The 18,878-nt window shown below is 45.5% G+C and overlaps 1 protein-coding gene across 2 annotated transcripts in view; it reads right to left on the bottom strand.

The window, feature by feature from the left end:
- Positions 1–14,413: 14,413 nt before the first annotated feature.
- Positions 14,414–18,878, bottom strand: part of EML4 (EMAP like 4) — a 135,786-nt gene continuing 131,321 nt past the window's right edge. For both annotated transcript variants that reach the window (XM_028514374.2, XM_028514375.2), the window contains 2 exons: positions 18,000–18,130; positions 14,414–17,184 (listed from right to left, as the gene is read on the bottom strand). In XM_028514374.2, coding sequence (XP_028370175.1) covers positions 16,714–17,184; positions 18,000–18,130 — 602 coding nt within the window. In that variant the 3' untranslated portion in view covers positions 14,414–16,713. The remainder of the gene's footprint in view (positions 17,185–17,999; positions 18,131–18,878) is intronic.

Genomic DNA, 18,878 nt, shown 5'->3' with positions numbered 1-18,878 from the left:
TCAAGTTTGGAGTTTTTTTTTTAATGATCTTTCAAAATAATTTCAGAATGCTAGAAGCATTTTAAGCCTGAGCCTAATTTCTTTCTTTTTAATTTGGTACCACATAATCTTTACAAATGGTTCCTCGAAGTCAAGTAACAGGAGGCTAATGGCATATTGATGTAATATTAGCATATGGTTCCTTATAGGAAACCTGCTTGCCCCTTAGTGAAATGTGTCTGCAACACACAGTTCATTTAGTCATTAATTTCTTGTGCTGTCACAATTGGTAGACTCACATACCCTGATTAATGCTGGAAAACGGTGGAATTTTATTATATATGAAGTGGTGGTCTGTATCTTGCCATAGCAAAGAATAGTGATTTCTTACTGAGAATAAAATCATGTTTGAGAGCAATAGTGTTCTTACAGGCTAGGAAGCCATTATTTGTCTGTACAAGTCTAAATTTTATTCTTTATTTCCCTCCAAGCTTTTAGTTTGAAAAATGTCAGACTTCAGAAGCATTATAAGAATAGTACGAAATGCACCTGTACATCCTCTACTTAGATCTCCAGTTGTCTGTCAGTGTTTTTCCACCTTTGCTCTCTCCTGCTTTCTCACAAACACAGGCACACAATGTGTTTGTACATACACATTTGGTTTTTGCTGAGTCATTTTAAGATCCAGCTGTAGAGTTATGATTCAGCCGTGAGTACTTTAGTCAGCATCTCCTAAGGATGAGGACATAATGTGGTTGTCACACCCAGTTTAACACTGATAACATGACTAATATTTAATATATAGTCTGTGCTTAATTCTCCCCAGGTATCCTGATAATGTGTTGTTTTTTAAAACAACAGCTTTATTGTGGTATAATTCATATGGCACATAATTCGCCTATTTAAAGTGTACAGTTCAGTAGTTTTTACTATATTCAGAGTGACTCCACCATTGCCACAAAACATTTTTTATTTCTTTACTTTTTAAAAATCTTTATTGTGTTTTTCTTACATTACCATTTAGTTCCCTTATACCCTCCTCCCCCAGTGATCCACTGCCCATGAGTCCATTTTCCTTTTTGCTTGATGCCTCCACCCCCTCACGCCACAAATCAGTTGTAAAACATTTTTATTGCCGTAAGAGGAAACCCTATGCCCCATTAGCAGTCACTCCCCTTCCCTACCCCACTTCCTGGCCCTACACAACCACTAATTTCTGTCTCTGCAGGCTTGGTTTTTTCTGGGTATTGCATATAGAATAATCACAATATGTGATATTGTTAATCCATGTTGTATATATCAGTACTTTATCCCTTTTTATAGGTGAATAATTCATAATATGGATATACCACTTTTAAAAAACTTATTTTTAGAAGGGGTAGGGGGAGAGAGAGGGAGAGAAACATCAATGTAACCAATGTGTGGTTGCCTCTTTCGCGCCCCCTACTGGGGACCTGGCCCAAAACCCAGGCATGTGCCTTGACTGGGAATTGAATTTATGACCCATTGGTTCACAGTCCATCGCTTAATCCACTGAGCCACAGCAGCCAGGACAGATACACCACATTTTGTTTATCTGTTTATCAGTTGATGGACATTGGGTTATTTCCACTTTTTGGTTATCATGAATAATGCTTTTATGGACGTTGGTACACAAGTTTTTGTATGGACATATGTTTTTATTTCTCTTGGGTATATACCTAGGAGCGGAAATCCTGGGTCATGTGGTACCTACATATTTAACTTTGAGGACCTTGCAGACTGTAAATCAGATCCACCATCCTTGGCAGCTGTTGGTGTTGGTTTTGTTTTGGGTTCAGGATCCACTCCAGGATCGCACGTTGCAACATCCTGTCGGCTCTTGTCCTCCAGAACGGCTCCCTGTGTCCTTCATGACACTGACCTGTTTGAAGGGTTTAGGCCAGTATTGTGCAGGATGGCCTTCAACGTGGGTTTGTCTTGTCTCCTTATGATTGGATTCAAGTTAAACATTTTTGTCAGGAATTCTTCAAGTATTGTGTGGTTTCCTTATTGTTTATCAGGGGGTACTTGGTACCAGTTTGTCCCATTATTGGTGATTTGAATTGGATAATTAAGATGTTGTCTGTTGGATTTCTCCCTTGGAAAGATAGGTTTTCCCCTTTGTAATTAGTAAGTAATCTGTAGGGTGATGTTTGCGGCAGGGAATATCCTGTCTTCAATAGTTTCTCACCCAGTGTTAGTGTTCATTGGTGATTCTGTTTTTTTGAATTGTTTATTTCTAGGGTGATTGTAAAATGATTTTCTCTTGTATAATTTCTTCTACAGTGTGGACATTTTTCTGTGAAGATGAGTACTCCCCTTTTAAGAAGTTATAGTGTGATTTTCTCATTCAGTGAATAACCGTCTCTCATGCGTTCTGACGCCCCAGTCCAGCCCGCAGTTGGTGTCTGGGGCCTGTCGACCCTGCCCTGTCGGTCTCCTGAGCATTTCTTCACTTTCCGACACTCAAGGCGCTCCGTGCCGGCCTCGTCGTTTCCCCCTCCTGGTTTCCTCTGTTGGCTTTGAGGTGTGTTCTGTTCACAGTCACAGGTGCGCTTCCCTTCTCTGCCGGGCTTGCTTGTGCCCGAGTGGAGCTGTGCCTTCTCGCCGCTCACAGTGTGGGGAGTGTGCTCGGCTTCGTCGCTCTGCCCTGTGTTCCGTGTTATAAATTTATCACAGTTTATTTAATCTTCTGGTGATTATTGAGTCTCACAGTTTTTGTTTTTACAAACACTGCTTTAATGTGTAATCTTACGTCATCTTTTATGCTATCCGAGTATATTTGTAGGACAATGTCTAGAAGCGAGACCTACGGGGCAGAGAGACCACACCCCCCGCTGTGATAGGCCGAGAGGGGACCACGCCCCCCGCTGTGATAGGCCGAGAGGGACGGTGCTGCCGCGAGGAGGAGGAGGCTGCCGTCCCCCCTCTCCTTCGCCAGCCCGGTAAGTGGTAACATGTCTTTGGTTTAAATTGCCTTTTAATTGTAGTTAGTGATATTGGGTATCTTCCTTTTATTTAAAGTTTGTTCTTAATTTTTAACATTTTATTTTTAATTTATTAATTTTTAAATTTTTGACGGTAAGTTTATTTTGGTTGGCAGGGGACTGCTCACGTCCTCTGCCCGCTTGTGTCCAGGTGCTTTTTGATGGTGCCATGGAGGTCACGGGTCCTTCAGGCTGGCTTCCTCAGGGGCCTCTCTGCCGCCTCCCGTCTGAGCTATGCTCTTTCCATTGCAGGTCCCTGAAGCTCATTCCAACCCGCCTCTGCGGAAAGGGGCGTTTTCCAGAACCCGAGCACGGTTGGGCCTCACAAGGACCACCTTTGGGACCGAGGTGGTTGTCTTTTTTGTCACTCTCTTGACTGTGTAGCTGTTTAATTCTCTTTTTTTTGTGGACCAGCTTTTTCTGTTTCTCCTTGCATATGGTAGGGAATGGTTGTGCAGCCCCTGCAAGTCGGCCTCAGATTTTAGGGGAGAATATCATTGGCCCCACTTCTGGGTCAAGTGTCCCCCAGGCTGTGGGGGATGCAGAGAAAGAGCTCAGAGGGTCTGTTCCCGGATCCGACCAGATGGCTCTGAGCCTCTCACTGTGTTCTCAGAGGGTTATTCCATCTGAGCACTTCATTTGAACCCTTGCCAGGCTGGTTTGTTTACACAGAGGGGTGCATCCTCCTTGTTAGTGCGTCTGGATGAGGGGCTATAAACAGAGTGCTTTTAGTCTTTTCAGCTGCATGACAGTGGTCCGGCTCACTGACCCTGGGGGCAGGAAGATCCTGTGGGGCACCAGCCAACTCAACAGCTGGAAGGCAATCATTTGTTCGCTCCTTGGCTTCCATTGCACTTCTGCAGTGAGCAGCCTGAGAACACACCTGGCCCAGGGATGCCCTCAAACCCTTTTCCACTCGCAGGAGGGAGGAGAGCACCCACCCATTCTGGTCAGGCCGAGGACTACTGCCCTGGAGTGTGAAACTGCCTCGGGGGGAGGGGAGGCGTGGGAGGGGACCCGTGGGGACAGTTCCACCTACCGGTGATGTTGCAAATGTGACTCCAGTGACTGGGTAGCAAATCAAGTCTCTTTGCAAGTTATAAGTTTTCTGAGTCTTTGCTTTTAATCAAATTGAAGCAGGAAACAATTGAGTTGTTGATCATTAAGAATGATTGTGGTAATAGATCACTATATTACTTTTGGTGTATGATTCAGGAGTTCAAAGAATTCAGAAATACTGCTATTGCAAAACTTCCATCCCCATGTTTATTTATGAGAACAACGTTTCTCAGTGCTTAATACCTGGAGAAATTTTTAAAAGGGATGGAGTCGGTGCCGAAACTGCCTAACAGTTACTCAGATTCATCCGTGGAAACATGAGCCAGCTCCCCGCCTCTAACTAGGATGCATTTTGAATAAAATTTTGCTCATGTTTAATAATCATCAATATTTATATTCTGTTTTGATCAAATACATACTAATTGTAATGCAGTTCAGAATAAAATATTTTTTAACAGAGCTTTATGGTCACAGAAAATTTAACCAAATTTATAAATATTACAGAATTATAAGTGATCAATAAGAAACTTTCAAGACTAAAAATATGTGACATTAGGGTAAAGTTTGGGGAGTAAAATTCTAGTTGGAGGAGTGAAAGGGAAAGAAAAGTTCAAGAAGAAATTTCTGACTTTAGCAGACACTTGTGTTTCTAACTAGATGTGGTTAGGTGTCTAATTGCAATGGGGTTTGCATTCCAAACTATTACGTCACAGTTATGAGTGACTTAATAGTTTAAGCAATTACTTATAATCAGAAACTGTACTCTTTGCAACTATTTTAACACATAGTGAGAGATTTTAGATGTTGAACTTACATATGCAAAAGGGTACACAAAGATTTTCAAATCCTTTAGGGTACACAGGAGCAAGAAAGGTCGCAGACAGCTGGCTGCTTTACAGCTCTTTCAAGGAAGGGCCCACTTGTCCCCCCTTTGCTCTCTCTGTCAGCCAGGTGCCCTTCCAGGTTCTGACTGGCTTTCCTTTTCCTTCCAGCCCCTCACCCAGGCGGCTCTGGTATGGAGCCGTCAGTGTCGGGGTGGAGATGGGAGTGATTTCGGTAACCCTGGCTGACTTTCTTTGATTTATGGACTTTTTCTCCCGTTTGTGAGTGTGGCTCTGGGCAGGCTGCCCGGCTTTCTGGCTCATTGATCTTCAGTAGCTACAGGACACACCAGGGGCAATAGTGATTGATGGCTTAGAGATTCTGGTACTCTCTGGTCCCAGTGACTTAGTGCGTTTGACTGCGCATATCCAGGGTTGGGTCATTCCAGTGTATCACCAAAGACTGCCCGTGTCCGCTTGGTTGATGGGTGGGGTCCTGTCCTTAGTGCGCCTCTCGTCAGGTTCCTTGGTTGTCATCCTGGGTTGTCTCGGGCCTCCTCTGACCCACGCTCATCAAGGAGTTCCACTGAAGCCTCTGCCTGGCTCAGGTGTTTAATCAGTGTGCAAAACACATCCTGTCAGGTGACAGGGATCCCAAGATGAATCAGATACCTCTGCCTTTGTAAGTAAGCTCTCTTATTTCAAAATTAAGTATTACTTTTCAAGTTTTTGAAATTTATTTTTAAGTCTATTTTGGGGTGTCTCTCCTTTCTTTGGGTCAGTAAACCATCGGCTATGAAACTTTCTTGCTATGGAAGAATTCCGCAATTACCCCTTACCTGTGCCTATCGGAAAGCTCCTTGGGACCGGTGGGTTTGGTCACTTTAGGACAGGCCACCCTGGGGGCCGCAGGTTGGGGGAGCCTGGCTGCGGCTTCTCATCGGGGAGGCGGGTAGCACCTTGGTGGTGGCAGGTTGGCCCTCACAGTTGTGAGGGCAGCATTGCTGACCTTGCTCTCTCTGCACAAACAGAGCAACTGGGGCGGCCTGGCCCAGCCACCCCCAAGTTAGTTAGTATTGGAGCTCGTAGGTCATCGGCAATCTCCTCGGCCATCAGCAGCTGTTACTTGCAGAAGCCTGAATCAGGAGTCCTGACCCTGGTGTAGCTCCAGGGTGCACAGGGCGCCGTGCTGCTGCAGGATGGCTGGGGATGGGCGGGTTGAGACCAGATGCTGCTTGTTGCTCAGCAGGCTGTGCAAGGCACTAATGGAGATGGTCAAGCAGAGTGACTGGGAATAGCATTCTTTAGATGATGCTTTCTTCCTTGAGTGCTACACAGCCCTCTTGGGACATCACGCCTTCTCGCGCCCCTGACCTTGTCTGACAACACGGAGCTTTGTCATGGTCGCATGGCTGTTCTCAGGCCAAAGTACAGGTCCTTCACGCTGCCCAGTGTGTGCTTGCCAGAGGACCTGGCCGGCTCCACACAGCGCTTTCTGATGGAGGCTGGTTGAGGCCGCCCCAGGCTGTGAGAAGGGGTGGGTGAACCTCCTAGTCAGCAGGGAGAAAGATTCAGAAAGAAGCAGAAACTCATTGCAAAAGGGCCTTGGCAGGACTACAAAGTACAGCTAACAAAATCAGGGACCTTGGTTTTCAAAGGCAGCCCAGGAGTGAGGCCGGTGTGCCCCCGGGGCCTGGGTGAAGTGCTGGAAGTCAGTTCAGGAAATGGGGGTGTTTCCCCTAGGGCACCTAGGCAGGCAGGGATGATTCCTAGCCAGGGCTCTAGACACCTTTTCTGCCGCCCCCCCCCCCCAGGAGAGGGGGAGAGGTGGGAAGAAGCAGGTAGGCAAGAGTAGAGGGGAGGCTCTTGGGGAGGTGTCTGCTGGCCCCAAGGCCCATTTAAGGAGGAGAAGCCAAGAAAGGAGGCAGCTTAGTTGCCCAGGGAGGCCCAGGACAGGTTGGGGAAGTTCCTTGCAGCTGGAGAGGGTCAGGGAAAGCTAGGAAGTGCTCCAGAACTGGTTAATACCTGTTGGGCTCCACGCCCGCTTTCCCCACCCCCACCCCTCCCTGCTCAGGCCACAGAACCTCCATGTTAGACAGCAGGTTAATTTGAAAATTGAGTTGCAGCTGGATGAGTGGATGTTAACTTCAAAGTTCAGCGGTGTTTAATTAAAGCCATCTAGGGACTAAACCTGCTCTCAGGAAATTATTCTGACCGAATAATGAAAAAGAATGAAGGTTAGATTTGTGTTTCTGGCTAAGCCTGTGTCACATTCTGCATCTCCAAAACATGAATTCCATTAACCTTTCGTGAACCAACATTAAATTGCTTTTGGTCAGGCGTCATTCTAATTAGAGTCGAGTCACACAGAAGAGCCTTTGTTTACACTTGGTGTCCCGTTTTCTCCTGGAATTGTGTCCTCTTGAAGAACAGTCACGTGGAAGGTGGGTTTATGCCCTTACGTGTCTGCCCACCGCCTCCCTTAGGCTGCGCGGGAGGAAGCAGGCTGGGGCTTCGGGGGAGGGATGGGTAAGCGGTCACTGCTGGGTGGGGAGGTGGGGGGAGGTGTAACTTGCAGAAACATGTCCCATGGCCCTGGGAGTAAAGCTAAGGAACAGCTAAGGTCGCCCAGCCAGCCCATGCCCCCTCCGGCCCGTCTGGGGCAGCTGAGGTGAGCCGTGGTCCTCCAGAAGGGCCTTGCGGGTCAGGAGGCGAGTGTGCTGCCCGTTGTGCTTTCGTGACCTAGCTGTGCCTGAGCCGTGTGCCTTCGGGGAGGATCAGAGTGGTGGGCCCGAACCCTCGTCTGGGCCTGTCGGCAGCCTCAGCCTCCCGCAAGAGTGCTCTGGGTTTCTGTGTAGCGCCCTGGCAGAGGGGGTCGGGGGGGACAGCTCTGTGTCCCTGCTCTAGGATGCACCATGCCTTGTCAGCCAGCGTATTTCTCTTTATTTTCCAGAGTGATTATGGATGTGTTATAGCCGAGAAAGAATCTCTGAGGCAACGCACATTTCCTCCAGGTGGATGGTTCTGGAACCCAGAAGTGGGGAGGGGAGGTGGGCTTGCTTCAGCTCCAGGCCTGGACAGAGGTCAGCAGAGCCGACTGCACTCGTACTTCCGTGTCTCGGGAATTCGGGTGTGTGGTGGGGACACGTGCTGGTCCCTGCAGAGTTCCGTGCTCTGCTCCGGGTCCGGAAGAACCTCACTGTGGTTTGGGATCCGGGCCAGATACCACTAAAAACAGAGGGCAGACTGACACCCCCCGCCCCAAGAGCAGTTTGGACCTGGGCTTTCCCATTGCTGACCCCAACCCAGCCACTTCTGATCTGGGTCTTGAAGTCCTAATGGCCCTTACCTTTCCTTAGGATTCCTAGGCCTAGGGAATTCCGGCCTAGGATTCCCTAGTGCCCGGGCCATCTCTGGCACCCCACAAGTTTCACCTTCTTCCCTTGTGGACTGCCAGGTGCTCTGTGATCAGATCTGGGGTTACCTGAGGAGAGGCGCCCTGTGTCTCCTTATCAGACTGGGGACTTTGTGCTGAGCAGTAGAGACCAGCCCTCCCCTGTTCCCTAGGGCGTGTCCCTGGGCTGCTGAATGAGCGGCATCGCGGGGATGCTGGTGTCGAATGAGAACGTGGAGGGCGAAGACCCTTGGGTCCAGGGCCTGCCTGAGAAATCGCCCAACAGTGCAAATAGCCACACGTGTGGTTTTCTGAGTGCTCTCCCAGATGAATCCCTGTGTTTAACTCTGCTAATGTTTAATAAAAAAATGTAATTAACTACTATAATTTAAAAGAACTTCCTTGTATTTTAATGTGAGGGTTTCCCATAGAAACCACTTCAGCTTTGGTGGCTGTGGATGGCAACGTTATTAGCGCAGCCATCTGCAAGCTTTCCTAACAATCTGTCGCACTGCTCATCACTTCCAGTGCAAACAGTGTTTATTTTGATGGAGGCCCAGCCCTCCCTGTGCCCTGATGCAGGGACAGCTAATCTCTGTCTCAAGCTGCTTCAGTGCTGGGCCTTCACAGAGCAGGGGGTGCTGAGCCCATGAGCTCACCAGGTGGTCTCGCATGGCGGGGAGATTCAGGCCTTGGTGAGCAAGGCCTTTATTCTTTAAGACTGAGACCAGGGAGAGGGGCCTGGGGACAGCACAGGTAGTAAGCACCTAAGCCCACAACGCTCTTTTCCATCACAGCCTGTAGTTTATGTCAGATTCCTCACTTGCCCCTGCAGAAGGCTGGCCCCTTATCAGGGAGGAAAGGGGTTGGGTCGCATGGATGCTCCAGGTCCCGTGAGGGCCTGAGTCCTAACACATTCTTTCAAAAGAGAGGACTCTTGGCTCGGGTCAGAATTAATTCATCTCCCAAATGGAAATGTCAAAGCCTGCCAAACAGCAGGCCTTGCAAAAATAGATTTTGCCAACGGAGCCCAGGGGCCTGTCAGCCTCATGGGAGAAAGCCTGATCACCTAATCTCAGTTCTGTAGCAGTTTCACAAGCGCCCTGCTAAAGAGTGGAATTCTTTTTCTTGCCATTTTATGAATTCTGAATAAGGGAAGATGATTCACCCAAGCACATGAGGGAAGGCAGCTGCGGGGTTGGCTTCTGCAAGAGTTTCCAAGAAAGGGAGTGAGTACCAAAAAAACAAGGAGGAGGCAGAGGGCAACTGCCAAGCAAAGGAAGAGGACGCCAGGAGGCCACCTCCTGCCGTGGGCGGTTATACAGTAGGTGCCTCTCAGCAGGGAGGGGGCCAGCAGGTGAGCTGCCCCCAGTTGTCCTTGCCCCGCTCTCCAGGTGCTGAGCTTGAGAAGCACAGCTTTGAGGAGCAGCACCTGTGCCTGCAGCTCCTTCCTGCCCACACTAGGGCCAGGAATTGCCCCACGGGCCCCCTGGGAGCAGAGGGGTGGCTGGAGAGCAAAGCTGCGGAGAGCACCCAGGTTCACAGTCTAGAGAGTCTGCGTGGACCCGCAGGTAGAGTGCCCTCAAGTGCACAAGGACGGAAATCATGCTGAAGTTTCTTCATTGTAGCAACTAAGGCCCATTTTCTTTTCCACATTCTCGTCAGAAGCGTAAATGGAAGGTTAAGGTTCTACCTCTTTACTTCTTAAACTTTTTAATTGTGAAATACATAGACTCACGGGAAGTTTGAAAAGCAGTAGAGTCTGGTGAACCCCTCCCTCAGCTTTCCCCAATGGTGACATCTTCTATAATGTGTAATAGTAAGACTAGGAAATCGATGTTGACACAACACAGTAACCCACACTACAGACCTTCCTCAATGTCCGCCTTTTTTTGCACGCATTCCCATATGTGCCTCTCTGCAGTTGAATCCCATGTGCATATTCACATAACCACCATCCCAACCAAGAGAGACTTCATCACCACAAAGGAACCCCTTGTGCTACCGCGTTGCAGCGATGCCCCCTGGCAATGACTGTTCTGATCTCTCCAGTTTTGGCATTTCGAGAATGTTATGTAATGAAAATTGAAGGTTGGTAAACTTTTCAAGATTTTTTTTTTACTATGTATAATACCCTTGAGCTCCATCCAAGTGTGCCTGCATGAATAGTTTGTTTTTATTAAGTAGTAGTCCATTGAATGAGTTCTACATTATTTTTTAAATGTCAAGAGTTGTAACCCTTTTGGATGTTATTGTAGGATCTGAGCAGTGGATGGGTGGTTTCAATAGGTGACCAGTCCAAGGTTCCTTAATAGGAATATTTCCTTTTCCCACTTCATACACTTCATAGCCACGGTGAGGACTAGAGTGTTCAGGGAAGTTGGAAAGGTCGTCTTTACCACCTTTCCAGGTACGTGCCCCCTGAGGACAGGGACTGTATCCTTGCCGTGGTCAGACTCCCCGAGCCCAGTTCCTGGCATGAGGCAGGTTTGTAATAGACACCTGTTCAGTGGACGACTTCTTTGGGTCCTCGTCCCACAGACGCTCCCTGGGGTTTGCCGCTGCCACTTTGGACGTGTGGCAGCCCAGTGCCTCTCTGTTGTGGAGACTGACATCCGCAGAAGGAAGAGGCCTGTGAAGTCCGGGCATCTGACCTGCAACTGTGTTAACTGAGAGGGGGTTCTACAGCTGGCTCGGTGCGAGTGTCAGCTTCTGTTCTTCACTCCCAGCCAGGTTTCCAAGTCGGTGTCAGCTAAGTGGACATCACCGTGCAGAGGCAGGCTCCAGTATCCTGTGACCTTTCCCATGACACATTCTGGTTTGGTGGCTATGTGAACATCGAGAATGAAACGGGATGACCAGGTGTGAAGGCTTTGCTTCTTATTAAGAAGTTAGTTTTCCTCCCTGAGGCCATTTCTTTTAGCACCTTCTGCTTTCGGTTCCTGCAGGGTGGCCCAGCACAGCTGAGGCCAACACGAGATCGTAAGTGTACTTGAAACCTCTGTTCTGCTTCTCAGTGTTAGTTAGTGTTCGTGTATTTAGTGAGTGGCCCAAGACAACTCTTCTCCTTCCAGTGTGGCCCAGAGATGCCAGAAGGTTAGACACCCCCACTAGTGCGATCTGGTGCAAGTTAGAGGGGAGTTGGAATTGGCCTCTGGAGCCAGTTCTGAGTAATCCCGCTGGGATGCCGTCATCAACACCAGCAATTGCCCGTGTTCGGCTGTCAGCGGGTGGCTCCCTAGTGGAATCTGTTTTCAGGACTATGTGTCTACACTGCTGAGAGAGAGGAGATGCAGAGCAAAGCCCTGTGGCCTGGCATGGGGCTGGCAGAACCTCCAGGCTTGCCATGGGAAGTGTGGGATGTGGACTGAGGTAACCTGGAAAAAGCACTTGGCTAGTGACAGAGATCAGCGGCCACATTTTGATGAAATGAAAATTGCTCAAGGGTTGGAAAATAAGGAAGCAGCATCACCACGCAAATAGGTTTAAATTGAACAGTAGGGATGGTGCCTTGACTATGGCCAACAAAGGCAGAAAGAGTAGGCCGTCGCTGGCAGCAGGTGTTGCAGTGTGACCATAGCGCCCCGAAGCTCTTCTGCTCTGTGCTCCATTTGTAGGGGTGGCAGGAGGGGAGACTTGTGCATGAGAAGGGTCCCTTCAACATTGTCCCTGTTCATTGCCCAAAGCTGCCTTCTCCAAAGCCAAAGTAGTTTCTCCAAAACTACTTTCTGTAGTTTTTCTTTAAGCTGGTCTTAAATCCCTCCTACCATAAGTTTAACCTGTTTCATTCTCTCATGTTAATAAGAATCAGTTGTTTGACAGTAAACATCTCCAGTGCCCCAGCCACGGGGGCTCTGGAGGTAGGACCTGGCTTCAAATCTCCGTGCAGCCATCTGCTGGTAGTGTAACCTGGCTTTTCTGTTCCTAAGGTTTGTCTGCAAAATGCAGGTGATGGAATTTAGGATTGTGAAAGGATGGAACTAGTTAATACACATAAAGCACTTGTTATACTGTGTTAGCCATTATCATTGAATAGCTTTTAGTTATATGGATGTGCCGTATTTTAATCATTGAGCACTTAGTTTTTGGTTTTGCCAATTTCTTCATGTTTTTGCCTTTTGAGATATAGAAGTGGTGCTACTAAGTTTTTTTTTTTTTTTTTTTTTTTTTTTGCCAGACTTCTGGATTGGTAAATTAAGGGCAAAAAAAAAAAAAAAAAAAGAAAGAAAAAAAAACCCAACAAAAATGTGTTCAGTAAGCCACTGTCTCTTGAGGATGCTGTCCGTAAGAAGAAGGTGAACTGATCAGCCAAGTGTCAACTATCTGAGACCCTGAGAGTAGGAGCTGCTCCTTGACGAATGTCTGCATATATTTCTGGGAGGGGAGGGAAATGGCTGGAGACATTTCTGTGCTTCTTGAAGACTAGTCCTGGGCATCCTAGACAAAGCAGGCTTCTCCACCAGGGCCCAGTTTCTGTGACAGTGACACAGACACGCAGTGACTTTACCCACTCCTGGACCGAGGTTCGAGACTGACCCAGGCCCTGTTCTGTTTCTGATTTCCAAAATCCCTGTGAATCTTTAGCGTCATCCTTTCCAGCTTGCGTGTCTTTCTCCTAGTGTAAGTGGGAGAAGTGCAAGCTTTGAAGTTATAAACCATGACGCCCCGGTAAGTCCCTTATCTAGGCAAACAGACGGGCCAGGGTGTTGGGCCGCACGGGTGTTCCTCCTGTGGCAGTTCTTTCTCCTGAAACATGTGTCTTCACTCCTCTGCATTTCAGTTGCAGCTTTTAAGTTGGACACCTAGTTTCTTCTGGAAGTTATATCAACACCCCAGTATGTCCAAAATCTAACTCATTATTATAGTTCCCTATAAACAAGTTTTTTTTGGATCTCCTTTATATTGAAAAATGATTTATACCTAAAACAATATTTATTCATTTTTCAGAGAGAAACATCAGATTTCTTTTGTACATGCCCTGATTGGCAATTGAACCTGCAACTTAGGTTATGTACCCTGACTGGGGTCGAACCCACAACCTTCAGGTGTACAGGACAACACTCCAACTAAAATTACTGAGCCACACTGGCCAGGGCTGGATCTCCTTTTTTATTAAAAGTAAGAATCACGGGGGGTGGGCTGGGACAGAAGTAAAAGACAGAAAACTGTACTTGAACAACAATTAAAAAAATATTTTAAAAAGAAAAAAATAAAAATCACACGGTTTAGTGGGCTTGTTCTGGTGCTCATGAGCCGTTCTGTCTTAGGACTACTGAAGGAGAAGTCCTCCCCTGGGACAGCCCCTCACGGGTTGGGCAGTGGAGGCAGACCTTGGGGATGCTGCAGGTGTGGCCCCAGACCGCTGCGATAAAGCAAGTCACACAAACTTTTTGGTTTCCCAGTGCATATAAAAGTTATGCTTATACTATACTGTAGTCTGCAAAGTGTACAACAGCAATATGTATTACAAAAAATACATACCTTAATAAAAAAAGCCCTATTGCTAAAAATTGCTAACCATCATCCAAACCTGTTAAATGGTGCTGATAGACCTGCTTGGTGTAGGGCTGCCAAATCTTCCATTTAAGAAAAAAATCTGTGAAGTGAGCCATGGCCATGTATGTGAGTGACTGTGACCATGTCTTCAGTCACCAGAGAGGGTAAGGTCATAATGAATACCCCATCATTTCCATGATTTTAAAGCTGGGGAATGTATGGAATACTCTCAATCTAACTCTTCATAAAGAAAAACGTGTAGCAGCCAAGTCACGGTCGTGGTGTACACAGGATCCTTGTCCCTGGGCCAGAGAAGCAGAAGGCAGGGACCACAGTGCCCTGCTGATTACAAGGAGCTGACGAGGGCTAACGCCGGGGAGGCGGCGGCAGCCAGCAGAGTTGGGTCAGGCAGGCAGTTAGGATCACTAGGATTGATCATCCAATGTAAACATTAGAGAAGATGTAGACATGAAATAAAATGAAGCTATTTCCCTATTAAATGGAAGCATAAATCAAAAGTAATTTCCTTTACCATTATGAGATGGAGTGTGTTACTAGTGGAATGGCTATATCCATAACAGCAACCGTAATGAACAGCTAGTCATGGGAACTAGCAGTGTACGTGAAGAAAGAGTTAAGGCACACTTAGACAAATAAAACATTTTGATTATTTTATTTTTAATCTTCAAAATTTTCTGCCATTAGACAGGAATGCATGATAGAAATGGCTCAACATCTTCACATGAAACACTTGGATTCATTTTCATTCACAAGTTTTTCTAAAAACATCTATAATTTCATAATCCCACCCACTTCCAACCATTATCACAGATTTGATTGACTGTTAAACAGTAGTTGCCAGCAACAGAGCTGGAACGCTTTCTGCGTATTAGTAGTGTCTTTTGAAACTACCACCCAAGAGTATCATGATTATAAATCTCATTGTACACAGCAACCCCAAAGGTGACCAATGTCCCCACACAAACTCCCTGCTTATGGCGGAGAGCTCGAAGAAATGCTTTCCCTACTCTTAGACTACTTGTTCATCTCAGTACTGTTCTCGCGGGGAAGCTTTAGTCACTGCTGCCAACAGGCAAATGTATATGCTTGATACTTCCTCTCTGGTAACTATGTACAGAACATACTGAAAATAGATGGGTCACTTGGAATCTGGATCTCTTCTTTTGAAGAGAGCTATTTTGAGGTGTTCTTTTTTTTGAGCAGTTGTAAACAAAAGGAAAGAGATATACACAGACACGTATCTACCTACATAGTTAGAGATATACACTGAGTACTTTCAGTGTGGCGTATACCTGCTTATACGGAGATACACACAAACAGAGTGAGTGTCCACACTCACCCCTTCACACATACCCACGCCCTTACACACAGCACGGGGACACAAATGTGGTGAGGGTCCTTGGGAGTTCACTGGAGTTTGCATGTTACCAAATGGTGATGAAATACCTGATCTGTATTACTCCTGAGAAGGTACTAGAAGGGAATGACAGTTCTGATGCACTTTGGAATGGCACAATCACGTAAACACTTGCATACTTAAGACTTCTGAACTCATCCAAAGTTTCTAAACATAATCTAACAAACAAAAAAAGATATCAAAACAATGCAGCAAGTTAAAAATAAATCAAAACAAAGTTTTTTTTATAATCCAAGTATAAACAAACATAGGAAATGCGTATTTTGTCAGTAAATGTTTTTAAAGTAGGAAACATGTACTTAAGAAAAAGTCATCTGACAAAACTTTAAAAAAACAAAAACTACTACCCAATGCATAATAATACATGCATTGTCCAAAATAGCAGAGGATAACCACATTAGAACTGCAAAACTTATAGCAAGTCCACCAGAGAAAAATTACCATATATAGCAAGTCTGTTAAGTACGCGATGTATACAGATTTTAATTACTATGACTGTTATTCACACTTCTGTAAAAAAGAATTTTCAGTTTGCTGAGTATCTTATCCCTCAACGTAATCAATCTGTATAAAAATTAACCACTAAGCCAATGAACTTCAAAGCACCAATTCTGTATTTGTATTTCTCCTATTATTGAGGGAACAAATTATATTGAAGGCTGAGCTAAAATTAGCTTAGTAATTATTACAGTTTAGTTTTATAGGCATGCGGCTTTTTTCCTTGAATGCCAAACATTTAAGAATGTTCAGGCCAGTAAAGGAATCCTTGGGGACTCCATTATTTCTGAGTATCAATGGTTTAATATACATTTAAAAGCTCTCTAACAAACCACTGCTTTCTTAGTTCTACGATAAAATAGATTTGCACACAACAAATTAAGAGACTGTTCCTTATTATGAGTCTTAGAAAAGGCAGCACCTATATAGTAGACTAACAAGCGCACCTGGGCATCTACCGGTAGTGTAGGAAATGGCATTATTATTTAAGAAGGCAACACCACTGCCTGTGGCAATACTGGAGTTCTTCTTAACTAAAAAATTTCCTCTAGATATTTAGGGTAGGAAGATATCTCAATAAGAAAGCATTTTTTTTCCTTTTGATTTCTTTTTCTGCATCAGGAAAGAAGTAGCACAGTCTGAGCCAGTAGCTGAGTAACAGTGTTTGTGATGCCTCTGGTTGTTCCTGAAGAAAACACGTTCAGATACCAAGGGGTTTGTTGTAAATCAACATAACTGCTGTTTCTGCTTCCAGTATTTACATCTTATCACTTACATACACAGTGCTTTCTGAGACATAATTGATGTTTCGGTCTTTCCTTCTATTAAGTTTGGTTAATCTTCAACAGACACCAAACTGAACCTTTCAGCTGGCTGTATTCGACTGACTGAAGATAAGACTACTGAAGAAAACAGATCACACGGAAACCAAAATCTCGGTCAACAGTGATTCTCCATCACTTCCCGGCCTGTTCTCTGAACTCTAGCTCAAGATCACGAGCATTCAAGCCCTGGTGTTGGTTAGGATAGAGGTTGAGGGTCTTGGTGGTCCCCAGTAAGAGCAGCGTCACCCTGCTCCTCACTCATCTCGTTGGATAGCTCTTGGCCAGCAGGCCCACCAAGGTCTTCGCTGCCCGCTTCACTCCGCTCCTCACTGTGGTCTTCGCTGGGCTCCACAGTGTGTTCCAGGCTGTTCTCCAGAAGTGTGGGAGAACTGCTCATTCTACCCTCTTCAGCTGTCTCATTTAAGGGCTGGGGAGGAGGCGGTGTGGGAGTGTCAGACTGCCTGACGCTTTCGATGGAAGAGATGGGGCCTTTGGTTAGAGCAGTATCCGCTACAGTCTCATTTTGAGGCAAAGACAACTTTTCCACAAGTTTCCACTGAATGATGCTCATGTCTTTTCCACCAGTTGAAATCAGGTGACTGTCATTATGAGTAAAACTGACGTTGGTGACATGACTGCTGTGGGCACTGTACTTGTGACTGGGAGCCTATGTGAAATAAGTCAGACAGGAAAATTAAACTCATTATTTACATGCCTGTTTTCAGGTAATGCAAATCAAAGCCACAAGTCATCAATAAAATTAGCAGCAATTTCCTTTTAATACCTATTTATATGGGAGAAACAAAACATAATAATTGGACATCTACACTTTAGACTATATGTTTAAAAAAAAAAAGGCCCTGGTTGGGTAGCTCGCTTGGTTAGAGCATCATCCTGATATGCCAAGGCTGTGTGTTTGATCCCTGCTCAGAGCACATTCAAGAAGCAACCAATGAGAGCATAAATAAGTGGAACAAACTGATGTTTCTCGTTCTCGAAATCCCTCCCCCACTCTCTAAAATTAGTAAAAACATGAGTTAAAAAAAGTCCATTTCTTCTGGATATTAGGTTGGTGCACTTAGTAGTTATTCTGTTGGGATGCCAGGGAAGAATTTACTAGGTTGGCAGGATTATGGGTGATTTAGGAAACAGTTTCATGAGTTTTATAATGCTGATCATATGTGTAACAGAATATTTTAATATGTTTAGGAGAAATTTGAAACTGCCAGAAAATAAAAATAAACAAGTACAAATGAATAAAACACCACCAGCTGCCCTGTAGAATTATCTTGTCCTCGCCCTTGCTGAGGAAGGAGAAGACACGCAGTGTCTGCTTGGGTGCCTAGAGATGGCCCCGTTCACCCTGGGCACTGCAGTTCTCGCGGACAGTAATCAGTCACTTACACATTTTCGTGCCACTGACACAAAATGATCCCCAAACAAAATGCCCGGCAATGCTAATTTTTATTACATTGAGTTTACCTTTGCTTTGGAGCAGGGATACTGAAACAGATGGACTTTGCAAAAGTCATCAGCAACAGCTATCACCTTCCTGTTGTGGGATCGCACCAGCGCGTTGATATCTGTCCCATCAGATCCTTCTGGCCAGACACCTTTGACATGGGAACACAGGTGCAGAAGATTAGCCTGAAAAATGTAACTGCGATGCTACACAGGTTCACTGAATTTTAGAATCTTATTTTCATCTGTGTTCAAACTCTTAACTGATAACATTTTCCCTTCCAAATTTCTTAGTGGTCCAACATTTTATTCAAATGAAATCTTAGCCAAAGTCTAATAATAAAATTATAAATCAAAATAGTCTCAAGATGGCAAGTTTAATGACCCAAAAGTACTCACTAGTAACCAGCAGGTGGTGCTAAAGTAATTCTAGTTTTAAGCGTTAACACCTGAGCAGTGTTTCTGTTTTCAAATTTCTAGTTAGAGGGGAAGTTCTCAGTCACTAGTACAAAGCCACAGCACTAACTCTTCACACTGGGGACGCTGTGTAAAATTTCACACTTTTCCACTGCTCCCTTTCAGACAGGTACTTCAAAGAAAACCTCATCTACCTGTTACCACATAGAATTTTCTTGTAACTATTACTTACGTCCAAAGACAAGATGTAAATAATAGCAAACTTAATTATTCCAAATCATTTTGAGGCACTGGTGATTATGTTTAACATAGCACAAAATTCTATTAGACTAGATTACAACTATGGAATATGTAAGGGTTGGGATGCTGGCCTCCAGCTGTTCAATGCTATTCTAGGGAACAAATGTGTGTTTGGTAAATATGCTGAAACAAATCGAGACACTTCTGAAATGACATCTCTTAATAATGAATACTGTATGTTGC

Source organism: Phyllostomus discolor, chromosome 6 (assembly GCF_004126475.2).
Source record: "Phyllostomus discolor isolate MPI-MPIP mPhyDis1 chromosome 6, mPhyDis1.pri.v3, whole genome shotgun sequence".
NCBI lineage: Eukaryota > Metazoa > Chordata > Mammalia > Chiroptera > Phyllostomidae > Phyllostomus > Phyllostomus discolor.
The sequence above is the reverse complement of the archived record's forward strand: the minus strand, read 5'-3'. Positions and strand labels throughout refer to the sequence as shown.